Source organism: Octopus bimaculoides, chromosome 23 (genome assembly GCF_046866305.1).
Source record: "Octopus bimaculoides isolate indiv1 chromosome 23, ASM4686630v1, whole genome shotgun sequence".
NCBI lineage: Eukaryota > Metazoa > Mollusca > Cephalopoda > Octopoda > Octopodidae > Octopus > Octopus bimaculoides.
In genome coordinates this window covers 32,555,612-32,573,664 of record NC_142950.1, presented here as the reverse complement: position 1 = coordinate 32,573,664, position 18,053 = coordinate 32,555,612, and the positions used below count along the sequence as shown (strand labels likewise).

The 18,053-nt window shown below is 37.2% G+C and overlaps 1 protein-coding gene across 5 annotated transcripts in view; it reads right to left on the bottom strand.

Annotated features, from left to right (window-relative positions):
• LOC106870408 (cytohesin-1) overlaps window positions 1-18,053 on the bottom strand; it is a 149,344-nt gene that overhangs the window by 49,634 nt on the left and 81,657 nt on the right. For 4 of the 5 annotated variants that reach the window (XM_089340310.1, XM_089340313.1, XM_089340311.1 and 1 more), the window contains exon 3: window positions 17,378-17,442. In XM_089340310.1, coding sequence (XP_089196436.1) covers window positions 17,378-17,442 — 65 coding nt within the window. Of the gene's footprint in view, window positions 1-2,643; window positions 3,122-17,377; window positions 17,443-18,053 lie in introns of those variants that run through there. The other variant, XM_089340314.1, reaches the window with a different exon arrangement.

Here is an 18,053-nt window from a genome sequence, read left to right as displayed (position 1 = left end):
GACCATTAAAAGCATCAAAAGGTGAAACTCGAGATCCGGGTTAATCAATATTACCAATATATTTAAGGCAGCAAGTTGGCAGAATCGACTAATCCTCTCCCACCAATAATCCTTGTGCCTAAAGCAGAAAGGATTATTAGGCAGGATGCTCACCAGCATTTTGTTCATCTTTAAATTGTAAGTTCAAATTCCACCAGGGTTTTGACTTTGCTTTTCATCCTTTCAGGGGTCAAGGAAATAAGTACCAGTTGCACACTGGGGCTGATGACACTGACTAGCCTTGCCTCTCCTAAAAAAAATTCCAGGTCTTTTGCTTATAACAGAAAGGGTTATTATAATCACTGGTGACAGTAAGTAGTAGAATAGTACAGTACAAGGAAAAAAAAAAAAAGAAGCAAACTTCATTGAAGTATTTAATTATGGTACTTTACATATTGTTTATTGTTTTGTCCACTGGAGATTGAGGTCTCCAGATCTACTTAGAGCTACATTCCTACCACTAACATCTGATATCCATCCTACCCCCCCCCCCCCCTATCTCCCTACTTGCAACTCAAGGCCTTCCTTAAACTAGTTATTTGCTCAGGCCGTCTTTCATATGAAAGGGGTAAGAGTTGTCAGATTTTATGAGAGGTGTCAACTGTGCCAACCAACCCAAATAAATAATGGACTGTCAGAGAAAAAAAAAAAGAAAAGGGTAGAGGTTTCTCTAGAAATATTATTCTTTCAGTTGATACCCTCGTTTAATGGACTAATTAAAGCAGAATGAACTGATTGTCAGATGTTGAAAATAGGAAAGAGAATTTATTAATGTGAGTGACCCTTCACTTCCTTCTAACTGAAGAAATATGGAGTAAGGAGTGGCAGTAGCATGCAGAGTGGGCGAAATGGGAATATTTAGGAAATATTCATCAATGAATTTGGGGCAAAATAATTTTGCTATGGCAACAGAGTATGGAATAAAGAGTAAGGAAGACTTATTTACATTAATATAGAAAATATAGAAGACGTGTGACTGAATTACACACACACACACACACACACACACACACACACACACACACACACACACACAAATACTAGTAAATGGAACTTCTTTGGTTTTGACAATTAATATTCCAGCTGTTTGATCAAATGATCTATTCCAGACACAGGTAACCTTTGGTGAGAAGCAGGCCACATGAGACATGGCTCATCAACAGGCAGGTGACACTACTAAAAAAAATTCAAGGTAATTTTTCATTGGTGTGTCATTCAAAAAGCCCTATGGGCCACAGTTTGACAATGACTGGTCTACTCTCTAACATGTAGTGTAAAGTAGCCGAGTATTCCAATGATATGCAGATCCTCAATGCTGGTGGATCTTTGATAAATTTCTTCCAACCACTGAAAATCACACAACTTTAAAGTTCTTGAAATCTCTTTAACTGCATTAAAAAAAAAAATTTGAAAACTTCAAATGGTTGGAAGAAATTTAACAAGACCCCAGCTGGCAGACTGTTATTAAGGATGCAGAACTTACTGTCTACCCAGTTTCACTCACACAGCTTGGAGCAACATAAGGCTACATGGTAAAAAAAGACTTGCCCAAGATGCTATGTGGTAGGATCAAACTCACGATTTTTGTGACTGCCAAGAGAACTTCTAAACCAAGTTGGTAGAATATCAGTTTATTACAGGAATCTTGATTTTATATGACTCGAGGGCCAGGAGTTAGAGATTCTCTGTGAGTGCTCTTCAATTTGATGGTGCTGTCCCAATCTACAACCTTGAACAAGCAAAATGTTAAGAGTAATGATTCCATGCCTGTCTGTATACATGTATGCCTGCGTTTACTTATAATTGCACATGTTTATACATGCATATCATATATATATATATATATATATATATATATATATATACATACGATATCACCATCATCATTTAATGTCCATTGTCCATGCTGGCATGGGTTGGATGGTTTGACCACACTGGTAAGTTCGAAGGATATATATATATATATATATATATATATATATATCATCATCATTTAACGTCCGCTTTCCATGCTAGCATGGGTTGGATGATTTGACTGTGGACTGGCAAGCCAGAAGGCTGCACCAGGCTCACACACACACACACACACACACACACACACACACATGATATATAGTTTACACATAAACACATACATATTTATATATATAATATGCATGCACTTATGTATAAACATACAGATTTATATGTATATATAATATATATACATATAATAAATAATACTCATCAACATGTAGAGAACTGTGTATAGATATGTGTGTCCTTTCATGGGTTAGTGTGTGTGTGCGTGTGTGTGTGTTCTATACATACTGTAACAGTCAAGTTCCTCTTCACCAGGCTGAGAGAGCCCCTATATGGTAGCTCAAACTGCTAGAAACAGCAGTGAAACATCCTTAAAATTATGACATGACATTAATGCAATTAGTTGTACAGACCTGCAAAAAGGAAGACTAGCAATGCGTTCAAATCCTAGATTTACTTGATCATGGCTAACGAAGTGGGTAAATAATAACAATTCCCTTTTAAAAAGGAAAAATAAAAACAACAACAACAAAAATGATACTATAACAACAAACAGGCAAACAGAAGACAAAAAATGGTCACCTTTTGTTGTCAACATTGTCCAAATGGTCAGAGTTGGTTTGCATACCATGTTTACATGACATATCCATCACTGCGTGCAGAAGTTTTATACACATAACACAATGTTGTGTGTGTGTGTCTGTGTGTGTATGTTAGTGTGCAAATATATATATATATATATATATATATATATATATATAAATGGAACTGTTGTGAGGTGTGTGGGCCTATAGGGGGGATGAGAGATGCTTCCTTGGGGGTGGGGTGGGGTGGGTGAAATAGTAGCAAGTATCAGGGAGTCATGTTTCACCTCCAGTAGATGTGGTCCCACCGCATTTTTTAAGATCCTGGTTGAAATATCTCCAGCCTCAAAACAGAAGCAATTGGTGTTTGCCTTCGTTTTTTTGTTTGTTTTTCTTCTTCTTTTAATATAAGGAGGAGGTGAGATATCCAGAGAGCTAAACTCCTGGCTGCTAGCTAGCTAGCCTGCTGTTGTACTGACACTGATGTGGAACACACACACACATTCTCTCTCTCTCTCTCTCTCTCTCTCTCTCTCTCTCTCTCTCGTTCACATACATACACACGCTTGTTTGTATGTGTGTGCACAGGCACGCGTGTAAATTCACACACACACACACACACACACAGACCCAGCTAACCTGCTGTTGTACAGGCTGTATATATATATATATATATATATATTTACACATACACACATGAGCTACCTCCTTTTTCCTCCTCTAGCTCACACACAGATCCTGACACACAACTGGCTCCTCTCCCCACCACTTGCTCTCTTTCCCTCCCTCTCTCTCACACACACACACACACACACCAAGCTTCCCCCACTCTCTCTATCCCTCTCACATAGCAAACTCCTCCCTCTCTTTCACATATAGAAACCCCCCAACCTCTCTCTCTGAAACACACACCAATAACCACCAACCAAGCCTATATCATTATTAGAAAACTTCTATAGTAATTAAAAAAAAAAAACAACACAAACTCCACACCAGTCACAATAGTATGTGTTGTATTTACAATAAAATTTTCAACATTTCCCACTAATTGGCACGTGGCTCGTTAGCTAACTGTGCTGAGTTCAATAATCCCATGGAATTCGAGAGAGTTACCTATGATAAGGATGGTAAAATCCTATCCAGGAGAATAAATCTCTTTCGTCTGCCACCAAGGAAAAAAAAAAAAAATCCAAATATTTTAAAGCAAAGAACAATGGTACCAGTAGAGATTCTGAGACATTTTTTTTTGTTTTAAAATTCGTTTCAGTCATTTGACTGCGGCCATGCTGGGGTACTGCCTTGAAGTATTTTAGTCAAACAAACTGACCCCAGGATGGTTTTTGTTTCGGTTTTTTTAAAGCCTAGTACTCATTCTATCAGTCTCCTTTAGCTGAACTACTAGGCTATGGGGATGTAAACATACCAACACTGGTTGTCAAGTGCTGCAAGTGGAAAAACACAGACATAAAGACACACAAATATATTTTTCATATATATATATATATATATATATATATATATATGGGAGAATATACAAATAATAACAACAGACGAGGACAGGTGGTGTAAATAACAAAAGGATATATTAGTATGACGCTCGGGAATACGGAAAGTCTTTGACGTTTCGAGCTACGCTCTTCAACAGAAAGAATACGGAGACAAGGAGAAAAACACGGAGAAAAAAAATTGAATAGTGTTCAGTCAACGGTCAATCATATATATATATATATATATATATATATATATATATATATATATATTATAATTATTATATATAATTATTCGAAATTATCCCTAACTTTTGTGGTATGTAGTATTTTTGCTGCTATTTCTAGCGAGTAGATGTCCTATTATAGGCGTCTCTGCATTTCTAATGAATATATATATATATGTATATACGAAGGGCTTCTTTCAGTGTCTGTGTACCAAATCTACTCACAAGGCTTTGTTTGGTCAACCAAGGTGAGATGCAGTGGGATCGAACCCGGAACCATGTAGTTGGGAAGCAAGCTTCTTACCACACAGCCATGCCTGTGCCTGATTGTCATGATGATGAGGGAGAGAGGAGAGGGAGAAGGGAGAGAGAAGGGAGACACAGACACACACATACACAGAAGATTGTTCAACCTATTTACCTAGTCGTTTACTTGTTTCAGTCAGTGGTCATACTGAAGCACCAGCTTCAAAGGGTTAATCGAACACATTGCCCTCACTACTTTTTTCTTTTTTTTTAAAGTCACTTTTGCCAAACTGCTAAGTTACAGGGATGTAAACAAACCAACAATAGTTGTCGAGCAGTGCTGAGACACATAAAGACAGCAGGCTTGTTTCAGTTTCCATCTAGCAAGTCCACTCACAAGACTCTGATCAGCCTGGGTCTATAATAGAAGAGACCAAGTCACAACCAAGATGGGTTCAGTCCCACTATCAAGGCACTAACCAAGTGTCTTAGAAGTGGGATTGAACCCAAGACAACAAGGTAGAGAAGCAAACATCTTAACCACACAGCCATGCTTACACTGGGATAAATACTTAACATTGAGCGAATATTGAGGGTGGGCGGGTGGACACTGGGGTAAACTAGTTTGTGACCCTGTAAGTAATGTAGCAAACAAGTGGGGTTTTTGTCTGCTCACTGATAGTTGACAAAATAATTCTGTGATACAAAGGTCAGAACATGAATCAATTAGAATAATTAAATAAGTATGTCTTTTCATTATCAGCTCATTACTTTTACATCAGTGGCCAATAAATTAATTACAATTTCTTTATATTATTCAGAAATGGTGTATGTCTTTTTTTCTTTCTTTTTTGGTCTTTTCTGTTATTATTTACAGTTTTAGATGTATAGAAATGATTAGTGGTGTCACAATGACATAAAACTGATCAATGACAGAACAGAAAGCTCTTTGAAGTTGTTCATATAAAAAAAAAAATGTATGCTTTGTCTACAGGAATGGCTGTGTGGTAAGAAGCTTGCTTCCCAACCACATGGTTCCAGGTTCATTCCCACTGCATAGTACCTTGGGCAAGTGTCTTCTACTACAGCCTTGAGCCGACCAAAGCCTTGTGGGTGGATTTGGTAAACAGAAACCAAAGAGAAGCCTGTCACACACACACATATGTGTGTGTGTGTGTGTGTGTATTTGTGTGTCTGTGTTTATCCCCCACCACCATCGCTTGACAACTGATGTTGGTGTGCTTACGTACCTGTAACTTAGTGGTTTGGCAAAAGATACCGATAAAATAAGTACTAGGCTTACAAAGAATAAGTCCTGGGGTCGATTTGTTTGACTAAAAGGCGGTGCTCCAGCATGGCTGCAGTCAAATGACTGAAACAAGTAAAAGAGTAAAAGAGAGTTGGCCTAACATGTGGAATAGCTGCCTAGGACTGCATTGATTGGTTGCTAATTTGGCATGGAATGGTTGGTCAGAATGGTACAGGATGTTTGGTTTGCATGGCATGACTCATTTGGGTTGTATAGAATGGTTGGTTTGGATGGCATGCATTGGTTGGTCAGAATAGTAAGGAATAGTTGGTTTGGATGGTTGGTGTGAATGGTATGGGATGTTTGGATGGCAGGAGATGCTTACTTAACTCTTTTGATACTAATCCGCATGAAATCGCCTCTGGCTTTGTTTTCAAAAGTTCTGAATTAAAACCATCCACCAAACCTTAGTCACAATTTATGTTTCTAACACTAGCTTAATGATAACTAAGTGATTTTACTAAATTCTCTGTTATATTTAACCCTTCTGATACCAACCCAGCTGAAACCACCTCTAGCTCTGTAGTACAAATGTCTTGTTTTCATAAGTTTTGAATTAGAATCTTCCACCAAACCTTAGTCACAATTTATGTTCCTAACACTAGCTTAATGATTATTAAGTTAGTTTACTAAATTCTTTGTTATATTTGAAATTAAATGAAAGAAACACAGAGCATCTCAAAAGAAATATGGTAACAAAAGGGTTAAAGATGAAGTAATATCAATGTTGTGTAGGTTTAAGAGGACACCAGTTCATAATGAAATTTCTTTACAGTCACTTGACTGCTAAAAATAGCAGCCAATTATTTTGTAAACATTCTTGGCAATCATTAACTCTCTACCAGAGAACTATTTAAGTGTTAGAAAGAAGATACAGCTAATCTCTTTCATAATAAATATATATTTCTATGTCTTGAAATTCAGATATATATTTTTTTATGATAATTCTAAACAATAACACTCGTTCTCTTTTTGTATCTAATTAAACATATTCTGTATTTAATGTCAAAACATCAGAAAGGTTTATCTCAAGAACAAGGAAGCTCACAGCAGCAACTAGACTTCCCTTGACAAACCCACTTCTGTCTTTAATAACTGGGTTGATCTAACAACCCACGTTTTTGTAATACAAACAAGACAGTGCCATTTCTTCAACAGATATCCTAACACAGAAGGCAGAATTGATTATCTTATATCTTCTATCATGTACTTGATTCAGTGCTTGCACTGCGACCATACTGGAGTGCTGCCTTGATTAGTTAAACAAATTGACCCCACTACTTAGTCTATCGTAGTCCTTTGCTGAACCGGCAACATAAACAAACCAACACTTGTTGTCAAACACACAGAGGCTTCTTTTGATTTCCTTATTTCTTTATTGCCCACAAGGGGCTACACACAGAGGGGACAAACAAGGACAGACAAATGGATTAAGTCGATTACATTGACTCCAGTGCATAACTGGTACTTATTTAATCGACCCTGCAAGGATGAAAGGCTAAGTTGACCTCGGCAGAATTTGAACTTAGAACGTAGCGGCAGACGAAATACCGCTAAGCATTTCGCCCGGCGTGCTAATGTTTCTGCCAGCTCTCTGCCTTAATTTTTGATTTCCATCAACCAAATCTATTCACACAGCTTTGGTTGGCCTAGAGTTATAGTAGACAACTTGCCCAAGGTACTGTGCAACAGGACTGAACCCAAGACCATATAGTTAGGAAGCAAGCTTCTTAACCATACAACCACATCCATGCTGGATTACCTTTATGAAAGAATTTCAATTTTAAATAAAATTTTGCTTGTTGCTGATTAAACTTGGCTACCAAGCAACAAATAATAAATACTCAAGTACATTAATGCTTCTAGAGTCTTCTTTCTTACACTGTACCTAGCTTTAAGAATTGCTTCCAACTAAACAACATTTTATATATTTCATCATTTCAATATAATTTTTTATAAAAACACTGCTTATAATATTCAAAAATTTTAGAAATTGAATATTAAGAGATTATATTAATTAGTATGTAAGTTGAATGTAATATGTACTGAAATGTAATAAATTCAGTATTAGGTCTTGAGTTTGTCCTAACTGAACTAGATGTATCTTAGGATATATGGAATAAATATGCATGAATACATGCCTCTGTGTGTGTGTGTGTGTGTGTGTGTATGTGTGTGTGTGCACATGCATACACTTTACAACTGAGATTCATATTGGTTTCTTCTTTGGTGCTGAAACATTGGTAATCTTCTGCTTCCACAGACTTGCTGGAAGGAAGTTCTTCATGCTGTCTATATTCAAGTATATGGCACATTGCAAAGCTATCCAATGACTATTAATGGCGGGTGATAATAAGGATAATGGTAGAGGAAGGGATCATGGTAAGGGGTAGCAAGACAAAACTGCATGCGTGAGTGTGAGTGTGTGTGTGTGTGTGTGTGTGTGTGTGTGTGTGTGTGTGTGTGTGTGTGAATGTAACAGTCTGAAGTAGTTGTAAGGGGTGGAATGGGGGTAGACAGAGTCTGGGTTGTGGGCTCTGCTGGAGTTATTTATTGCTAAGCTAAGGACTTCTGTGAATAGATAACAAAGGCACTGATAACAATGGTAAGGAAATAGGGTGATGAGTAGGGTGCAGGGAGGATAAGCTCTGAACAATGAGCAATTAACAGAAGGGGGTGAACCCGAAAAAGGAAGATGAAGGAACCAGAAAGATTTCCTGAAATATTAACCAAATGTTGAGTGAAGTTTTTTTCTTTTTTACGGGGTGGGGAGGAGTATATTGTGGATGGGTTCTATCCTGTTGTTGTGCTATTCATTTAGCCCTAGGCTACTTCTGACAAAGCAGATTCATAATCGAGGCTGTTCCATACTTTTCTTCAGACATATCGTCTCCTTTATCTAAAGCGGTGGTTCTCAGCCAATTTTTGTCTATGGACTCCTTCGATTCCCATTTCCTATTTTACTTTGCCGGATCTCCATAACCTTTCGATGTTTTAAAATATTCTTTTATATTATTAGGAATTGTGTAAAAACATTAAAATATAAATTTTAATCTTTTGTGTATTTGCAGAAGTATTAGCTATTTTATTGCACATAAATTTTAACAATAAAATCTTGTATGGACCCCAGTTGAGAACCACTAATCTAATGCATCCTTCCATTTTAAAGATAGTACAGAATGAGGAGAGAGATTTAATTGCTATTTCTAGCAACCACACAGAAGCTATGAAACACCCTCATCCCCACCCTCCCAAATTGTTGTAATGTTGATATAAATCTGTCCTTGGAGCTGATGACCTCTGATCTGATCCAGCAACTTAGGTCTCTGCAGGATCTGACACAGCAAACCTATGATCGAAAATTGAACTCGATGGAATTTGGGCAACACAAAAGCCTGAAGAAACGAAGAAAGGCTGCTAGATATTTTGTCCTGTGTGCTAACAATTAAGTCCTTCAACAATAAACTATGCTTTTTGTCTACATCTGTTGCCAGTCTTCATTCACAACTAGCCAACCTCTAGACCAGTGGTTTTCAACTGGGGGAGGGTGTCCCATATAGGATTTGGTGGGGAGGGGGTTCCCAATAGTAAATTGGGGATCCACAATAGTATTTTAAGGGCCTCTGAAAACAGTTTGCTTTAGATGTATGCATTGGTATGTATTGCAAGAAACAGCTAGGTTTCTTTCTCTAACAATTTACGAAGTTGAACCTACACAATGTGTGAGAAACAAAATAGGACTTTTGGAAGAATGGCTATGGGGGGTGGGGGTCCACCAGAATAAAATAGCAAACAATGGGGTCCATGAATTACAAAAATAGTTAAGAACCCCTATGCTAGACTGAAGCCAGCCACTTTTACCGCTGATTATTACCATGCAGTCAAGACATTAGCCAACAAAGGAGTTTCTATGCTACTGCTCATCTAACTGCAAATAACAGCAAAACCTTCCCAAATCATATCTACTACCTTCTAATGAGAAAAAGACAAGGGAAAAAAATAATAATGAAATAGCATAATGCTGTACCAGAAAGATTACATTTGAGTAGATGATGGGATGGTTAATGTCTGGAATATTATTCAAAAATTTTTGGGATCAGGTTGGGGCTGATCTGTGGCTGAATCACAACAACTAAACCTGCTATGTACAGGTTGCAACTGCACATTATATACCAGATATATACCATACATGGATTATGATATACATATAAACCTATTCTTTTATTTGTTTCAGTCATTTGACTGCAGCCATGCTGGAGCACCGCCCTGAATGGGTTTTAGTCAAACAAATCGACCCCAGGACTTATTTTCTAAAGCCTAATACTTATTGGTCTCTTTGCTGAACCGCTAAGTTACAGGGAAGTAAACACACCAACACCAGTTTTCAAGTGGTGACGGGGGGGGGGGGGACAAACTCAAAGACACACACACATACGACAGACTTCTTTCAGCAGTTTCCATCTATCAAATCCATTCGCACAAGGCTTTGGTTGGCCCAAGGCTATAGTAGAAGATACTTGCCCAAGGTGCCACACAGTGGGACTGAACCCAGAACCATATGGTTAGGAAGCTAGCTTCTTACCACACAACCACGCCTGGCCTATGTAGCAGAAAAACAAACAAACAAACAGACTGAAATAATAATGAACAGCCTTTGAACTGTATAGGGTTCTCATCAGAAATAGAAGCTAAATCTCTCACAAACCACACCATAACATCTTGAAAGAAGTCATCACAGAATCTAGTCCTAAATACACAACAACAAAAAAAAAAAAAAAAAAAAAAAAAAAAAAAGGAAAAGCAAGAAATGGCAGAGGTGGCATATTTAGAATATCTTTAACCTATTAGTGTTTAAACCGGCCATATCCAGCGCAAATATTTGTTCTGTTTGAAGTTCAAACTGGCCACATCCAGCCTCTAATATCATTCTAAAGATAAACAATTACATTATTTACATTTGACGGATATTTGTCCTCATCTTGCTTGTTGTTAGCACAACGTTTTGGCTGATATACCCTCCAGCCGTCATCAGGTGTCATGGGGGGAAATTAATAACAAACAAGATGAGGACAAACATCCATCAAATGTAAATAATGTAAATAATGTACATAATTCCTCATCCTTAAATATAGAACTGTATAAACAATCACATCATCAAAATCTCAAAATTATGAGATAATCCATGATTAATTCAAAAGAATATGAATAAATATGCATTATATGTGACAAAGTAATCCGAATGCTAAAGGGTTGATCATAGATTTGCATGATCAAGGCTGACCTCTGAGAATGAGAAACAGAGCCATTCTCAACCTTCGTTAGCATTAATTATGGCATTAAGGCAATACAATTTATTAATTTTCTTCATTCTGTTTCATTATTCCTGTAATTATTTACGGAAATTCTCTTCAAGAACATTAAGAATTCTCCAATGGTTGTTGCTATTTATAAAAACAAAATGGCTTTCCTTCAAAAACCGTTTCTGAAACCTCAACCTCATTATCAGAAGGCAGTTCTTTCTATATCTCTTCTTACCTTTATAGTCTTTTATGTCACCATCCCTCCCTCTCTCCAATGGTCCTTTATCTCTCATATTCCTCCTCTACTGCTTACACACACACAATTTAAAATAAGAACAATACATTTGGAGCATAGATTATATTTAAAAAACTACATATACATGTCCACATATACAGATATGATATTCATACATATACAGATATTATACTTACACACACACACACACCTCTAGGTTTCCAAGTCTAAAGAGAAATTAAATCTCAGATAACATTTCATCTCCACAGGTAAATAACCACAACAGCAGCAGCAGTTCTTCACTCAATTACTCACATACTCTACAAGTGACTAATAATAATAAATATCTGAACCATCCTTTCAGTACAACTCCTCCAAAAGAAGGAACTCCACCCTTTCTTTTGTTTCTCCTTCAGTTATCACCTCACCTCTAACAATGCTATATAAACCACAGAGAACTGTCATTCAATAAGCAACAACAACAAACAAAAAAAACAAAACAAAAACAAAACCTCTTATATTTAGCTAAACCTCTTCACAGATAACAAAGGAGTAGGAAACTTGTTAAGAATATCTCAAGTACCATAATTCTTATGTTTAATGCAAGTTCTCTGTAAGAATCGGTAAAAAAAAAAACAAGAAAAACACAGAAACCCCCCCCCCCCCCAAAAAAAAAAATGAAAAAAGAACTACTTGTTTCATTTATAATCTGAAATGAAAGCAGACAAGTGCAACTAAATGTTCTTCACACCATCCCCATGTGGCATATTAAATTACTGAACTGCAGTTCAAACATGACTGCATTGCCACATTCTACATGTTCTACCATGAAATGCTGATGGAGCAACTAAGTGGTCCCTTGACTTGCTAGAAATCTAGAAATACACACCACTCTTATTACATTGAATAATGTGTAAGCCTAGATATATCTATCTTTTGCTTGTTTCACTCATTAGACTGTGCGGCTGTGCTGGGGAACCACCTTGAAGAATTTTTAGTAAAATGGATTGACCCCCAGGTACTTATTCTATCAGCCTCTTATGCTGAACCGTTAAGTTACAGGGACATAAATACACCAACACTGGTTGTCAAGCAGTGGACAAGAGGGACACAAATAACACACAAGGGCCTTCTTAGCTATTTTCTAAGTAAAGGTTTGGTTTTTCATTTCACTGGTCCTCGCATGTTAAAAGCTGAAACTTCAGGACTTTAAACGAAGATACTAATTTTTTTTCTGAGAAGTTGTTAATGAGGACATGTGAAATGAGTGAAATGACACACACACAACAATGGCTTCTCGGTTTCTGTCAAATAATTCTAGTCACAAAGCACTGATTAGTTAACTCAAGACTATAGCAGAAGATATCTCTCCAAGATGCCACACAGCAGAACCGATCTCAGAACCACTTGGTTATGAAATAAACCTCATAGCCTCAAACCTATACATGCTCCTATATAATTGCGTAAACAGAAGAATAAAACTATCGTCAGAAAGAAAGAAAAAAAAAAACAGCAAAGAATGATTTGACAAAGCCCTCCACACTTAACAATCTATGTTGTATTCTATATTGTAGCCAACTTGTGAAAATACTGACTGAAATACAGCCCCACAAAAGTACATTTCCCATACAGGGCAAATCACTTTGACAATCTTTAACAACTGAATAATTTTAAACAGTTCTACAGAAGGAGAAGGGAATTGTGCCAGTTTCATTCTCCTCTTAAAATAATGGTTTCTCAAACAAAGGCAGAAAGTCAGAAATTCTGAAAAAGAAAGAGAAATAGCAACCCCCTCTCCCCCAATATATAGCTGGTACTTTAACTTATTGCTTGTTGAAAGTTGAAACACAAAATCAACTTTGGCAGGATTTAAACTCAGAAAGTAAAGGGATGTAACTAAATGCTATTAAAAAGACCCATTAACCCTTTTTGGTACCATCATGCCTAAACCTGCTTCTAGTTTTATGACAGATGCTTGAAAGAGATGAAAGTTAAAACCTTCCATCAAAATTTCACGTCAAACAATCTTTATAATGGCAAAACAATTTTCACAAATTCTGTATGATTTTCAAAACTAACTGCAACAAAGATTGTGTATTTCAACAGAAATTTGGTAATGAAAGGGTGAAAAAATTCTACTCTGGTACACACTGACCTGAGAGATTCTGTCAATTCCCTCACCCTATTAATAATTCTTACTACTCAAGGCACAAGGCCTGAAATTTTAAAGGAGCGAGCTAGTTCATTACATTGACCCCAGTGCTCGAATGATTCTTATTTTATTGACCCCGAAAAGATAAAAGGCAGAGATGACTGTGGCAGAATTTCAACTCAGAACATGAAGATGAACAAAATGCCGATAAGTACTTTGCCGGGCATGGTAACGATTCTGCCAGCTCACAATCTTAGATGATAATTTCTAATACAGGCACAATTAGGAACAGAAGGTACAGTCATTGATAACAATTGCAATATTAATTTTTCACATGGGCAGTTTGTTCTCTCTTTTGTATGTCCATTAAACTGACCCTAGTCTTCATTTTATTTGGAACCCACCAGCCCAAAAGATAAACGGCAAAATTGAGTCAAGGTGGATATGGATTTACTTAGAATTTAAAGGTATATAACTTAAATACTGCAAGGCATTTTGACCGACACTCCACAAATTCTGTTAAAATGTCCGTCACTGGCACTAACATTATCCTTACCTCGTTTTTAAAATAATGCAATCCAATTAAATACAGACTGGCCATTTCAACATAAGCAGCAGCAGAAGAAGAAGAAGAAGAAGAAGAAGAGTTTGAAATAAGCTGCACAACAGCTGAAGAGGAAGTGAGAGGAAGAGAGCTAACGAGAAAACAATCATTAGTCTGTCGAGTTTAATCAACTCAGCTGGGGCTGGAGAGGGTAGTAACGTCTGAGATAAAAACCTTAATTAGTCCAGCATATGTGAAATATCAGAGATTGGTCGAATGGAACTTCTTCCTATTCCATACAGCACAGAAAAGGCATTCTGTGTGTGTGTGTGTGTGGGGGGGGGCTAAGAGAAATATATGCTATATATGAGAAAAGATAAGTAATTACTAGTTCTGGGCCATTCTTTAATGGACATTGGTAGACAGTAATTAATTAGAACAAAACAGACATCATTAATTAACTTGGTCAAAACCATTGAAATATGTAACTGAACACATTCAGAGGTGGGCAACAGACAACTAAACAGAGAGCAAGATCTTGCAGACCGATGATGAAGACTGGAAGTTTAAAGGAAGTCTTTCTTCCTTCCTTCCTTCCTTCCACTCAGGCTATTCATTGTCAGAGAATCCAGTCAATAATTATCGACTAGAATGTCTTCTGCCTCAAAATTCATTTTCACACACACACACACACAACTTTTATCATTTGTTTGTTTCAGTCATTGGATGGCAGCCATTCAAGGATACTGCCTTGAGGAGTTTAGCTGAACAAACTGACCTCAGCACTTACATTTTTTTAAAAAACCTATTACATATTCCATCAGTCTCTTCTGCTGAACCACTAAGTTACTGGGATGTAAATAAAGGCAGTGCTCTAGCATGGCTGCAGTCAAATGGCTGAAACAAATAAAAGAATAAACCAACACCAGCTGGCAAGTGGTGGTGGGGGACAAACACAAAGCCATGGGGTAAAAAGGGTATAGACGGCCTTCAGTCATAAATGACCATGTGACTGCACCTAGAAAGTTACCCTCTGAGGCACAAGTCTGGGCAAGGTTGTTTATGAAAGACCAACAGTTGCCCATGCATACCAGCCTCCCCACTCCGTGCCACTGATATTATCAAAGAAAAAGGCAAAGGGGCTGGTACAGCTTGGCACCAGTGACATTGCAATTCATTTCTACAGTTGAGTGAATAAAATGTCTTGCTCAAGAACACAACACACAGCCTGGTCCAGGAATCAAACTCGCTACCTCATGATCGTGAGCCTGACGCTCTAACCACTGAGCCATGTGCCTTCACTCAAAGCCACAGACACATAGATATATACATGTATATTCATATATGAAGAGCTTCTTTCAGTTTGTCTACCAAATCCACTCACAAAGCTTTGGTCAACCAAGGCGCCTTGCAGTGGGACTGAATCCGGAACCATAAGGTTGGGAAACAAGACTTTTTACCATACAGCCAAATACATATATACACATACATGTGTGTGTGTTTGTGTGTGTGCATGCCTATGTACACGGGTGTTACCACAGTCCGTATGTATAACAAAGAGGAAAACCAGATCGATTTTGTGCAATATAAAAACAAATCTTCTCCCCTACTTTCCCTAAATTTTTAGGTCAAAATGACAGAATATATAAATAGACACCAGAGGACAGGAAAAAATATTTTCATTGTGTTGCGATGTTTGTTTTTTTTTTTTTTTTCTGACTGGCTTCAGTCATTGGACAGTAGCCACAGAGTAGGATGGGCTGGGGGAGGGGTCACACTACCCATACCACACCCAATAATTGTAGACTGGCACTTGCTGACCCCCAGAAAAGATGAAAGGCAAAGGTGGCCTAGCAAGACTTTTAACTCATTCACACAAACTCATACTACCCCATGGTGGTAGTTCTTGCATGAATGCAACAAATGCTCATCATCATCATCGAAGATAGATAAATGGATATAAATTGAGGATATATAAAGGGATACAAATAACAAATCCAATTTTAATATAAACCCTTCATTTTTATGAGACACAGCTGGAAAGCAAGCAAATAATACATGCTGTATGTAGCCTAGTTCAATGATATGGTTTTTAAAACTGTATGCTTTGGGAGTTGTTCCTGATATAAACATTGGTGGGGTAAAAACCTTGGTTGATGTGTCCCCCCCCCCCCCACCCCACCAAGATATTTTTCTCTGCCATCTACTTTTTAGTACACTCTCAGGCCAAAATTAAAACTAAACCAACCAATCCTGAAGTCAACCAGTAATTAGGTCAACAGTTTACTTGGGTACAGTAATAATGTACCATAAGAGCCCTTGGTCACTGCACATGTGTCAACAATGAATTAACAATATTGATATTGGCCTTACTTCACCCACTCTCCTACACACACACACACTTCAAGACAACTAGGGAACCTCTGCTTGATCTGCTAGAAATAGCAGCCAAATCTCTTTCAAATCGAATACTAGCATTTTAATAATTAGGGGTAGGGGACACATTGAATAATGTAATCAACAATGAATAATCCTGTGATGGATTGGCATCCCGTCCAGGTGGGATATTTATACACCATGGAAACCAGCCCTTATGCGTCAGCATGATGTGAGATGGTAACTTGACCTTTTTTTTTTCTTACTTTCTTACCAACTGAACTCAGAACCTAAAATGATTAAATACTACAAGGTATTTTTGTCAGCTGCCCCACCAATTCTGTCAAGTCACTAGCCTTCAATACTAAAATAGACACATGGTGTTGGATGGTGGGGGAATATTTAATTTAATTAAACCAAGGACTAAAACAGATCAAAAGCGGAATAAATGTGTTTGCAATGGGGAAGGGGGGATTTTAGACTTTTCTTCTTCTACAAAGCAAAACCTAGTTTAGGCTGCCTTTGTGCTGTTTACACTCATTTGCCAATATAGACTGTTGCTAATTTCTTCGGATCCAACTGTTTATTTAGTTGGTACTTTATTTTATCAACCCTAGAAGGATAAACAGTAAAGTTGGCCTTGGCTTCATGTGATCTCAATAAGAAAAATAATGATCTCTTAACTTTGGCAGAAAGCCGTGAATTTTATGTAGAATAAGTTGATTGTGTTGGACCCAGTACTGAACTGGTTACCTTTTTTTCTTCTTTTTTTTTTTTTAATTAAATCACCTCCCTTGAAGAATTTGAACTCAGAAACAGAAATCAACAACAATAACAACAAAAACTAAATACTGACGTGTCTTCGGGAAGATCCATACTTTCCAGTTCTGCTGTAACATCTGCTATTTCTTCTTTGAGTCGCTGGAAAAACACAAAGAAAAGCAAAGAAATGAGAAAAGACTAAGAACACACAGTCAATATTCAACAACATTTTCACTACTGTGTTGGCTGAAAAGCTTATTTTCTTATTAATATGACAATGTTTGTTTATCAATAATGTTGCAAAAAGTTTATTTTTAAATGTGACTTTTTGGATTTGTATTACCACATTTCTGATAAATAAAAACTAGATAAAGAATTTGAAAAAACCATCATTATCATCATCATCGTTCTAATATCCACTCTTCCATGCTCACATGGGTCAAATACAATTTTTATTCAGGCAGATTTTTTCTATGACCGGATGCCTTTCCTGTCACCAACTCTCACTTGTTATCAAGTAAGGTAATATTTTCCTATGGCCAGACAGGTTTTCACAGAATATCGTAAACAAAGGACACTTCTTTCATGATAGTTACAATCACACTCATTTACAACATTCACATGAGGTCAAGAAGGACACAGTAACACACACACACTCATACTGTATATGCCAGCATATAAGACATGCCTTTTTTATTCTTAAATCTAACAATTTTCCATGTGCTTTAATGTGGCCATATTATGGATGGAATATCAAGGTGAGATGGTGT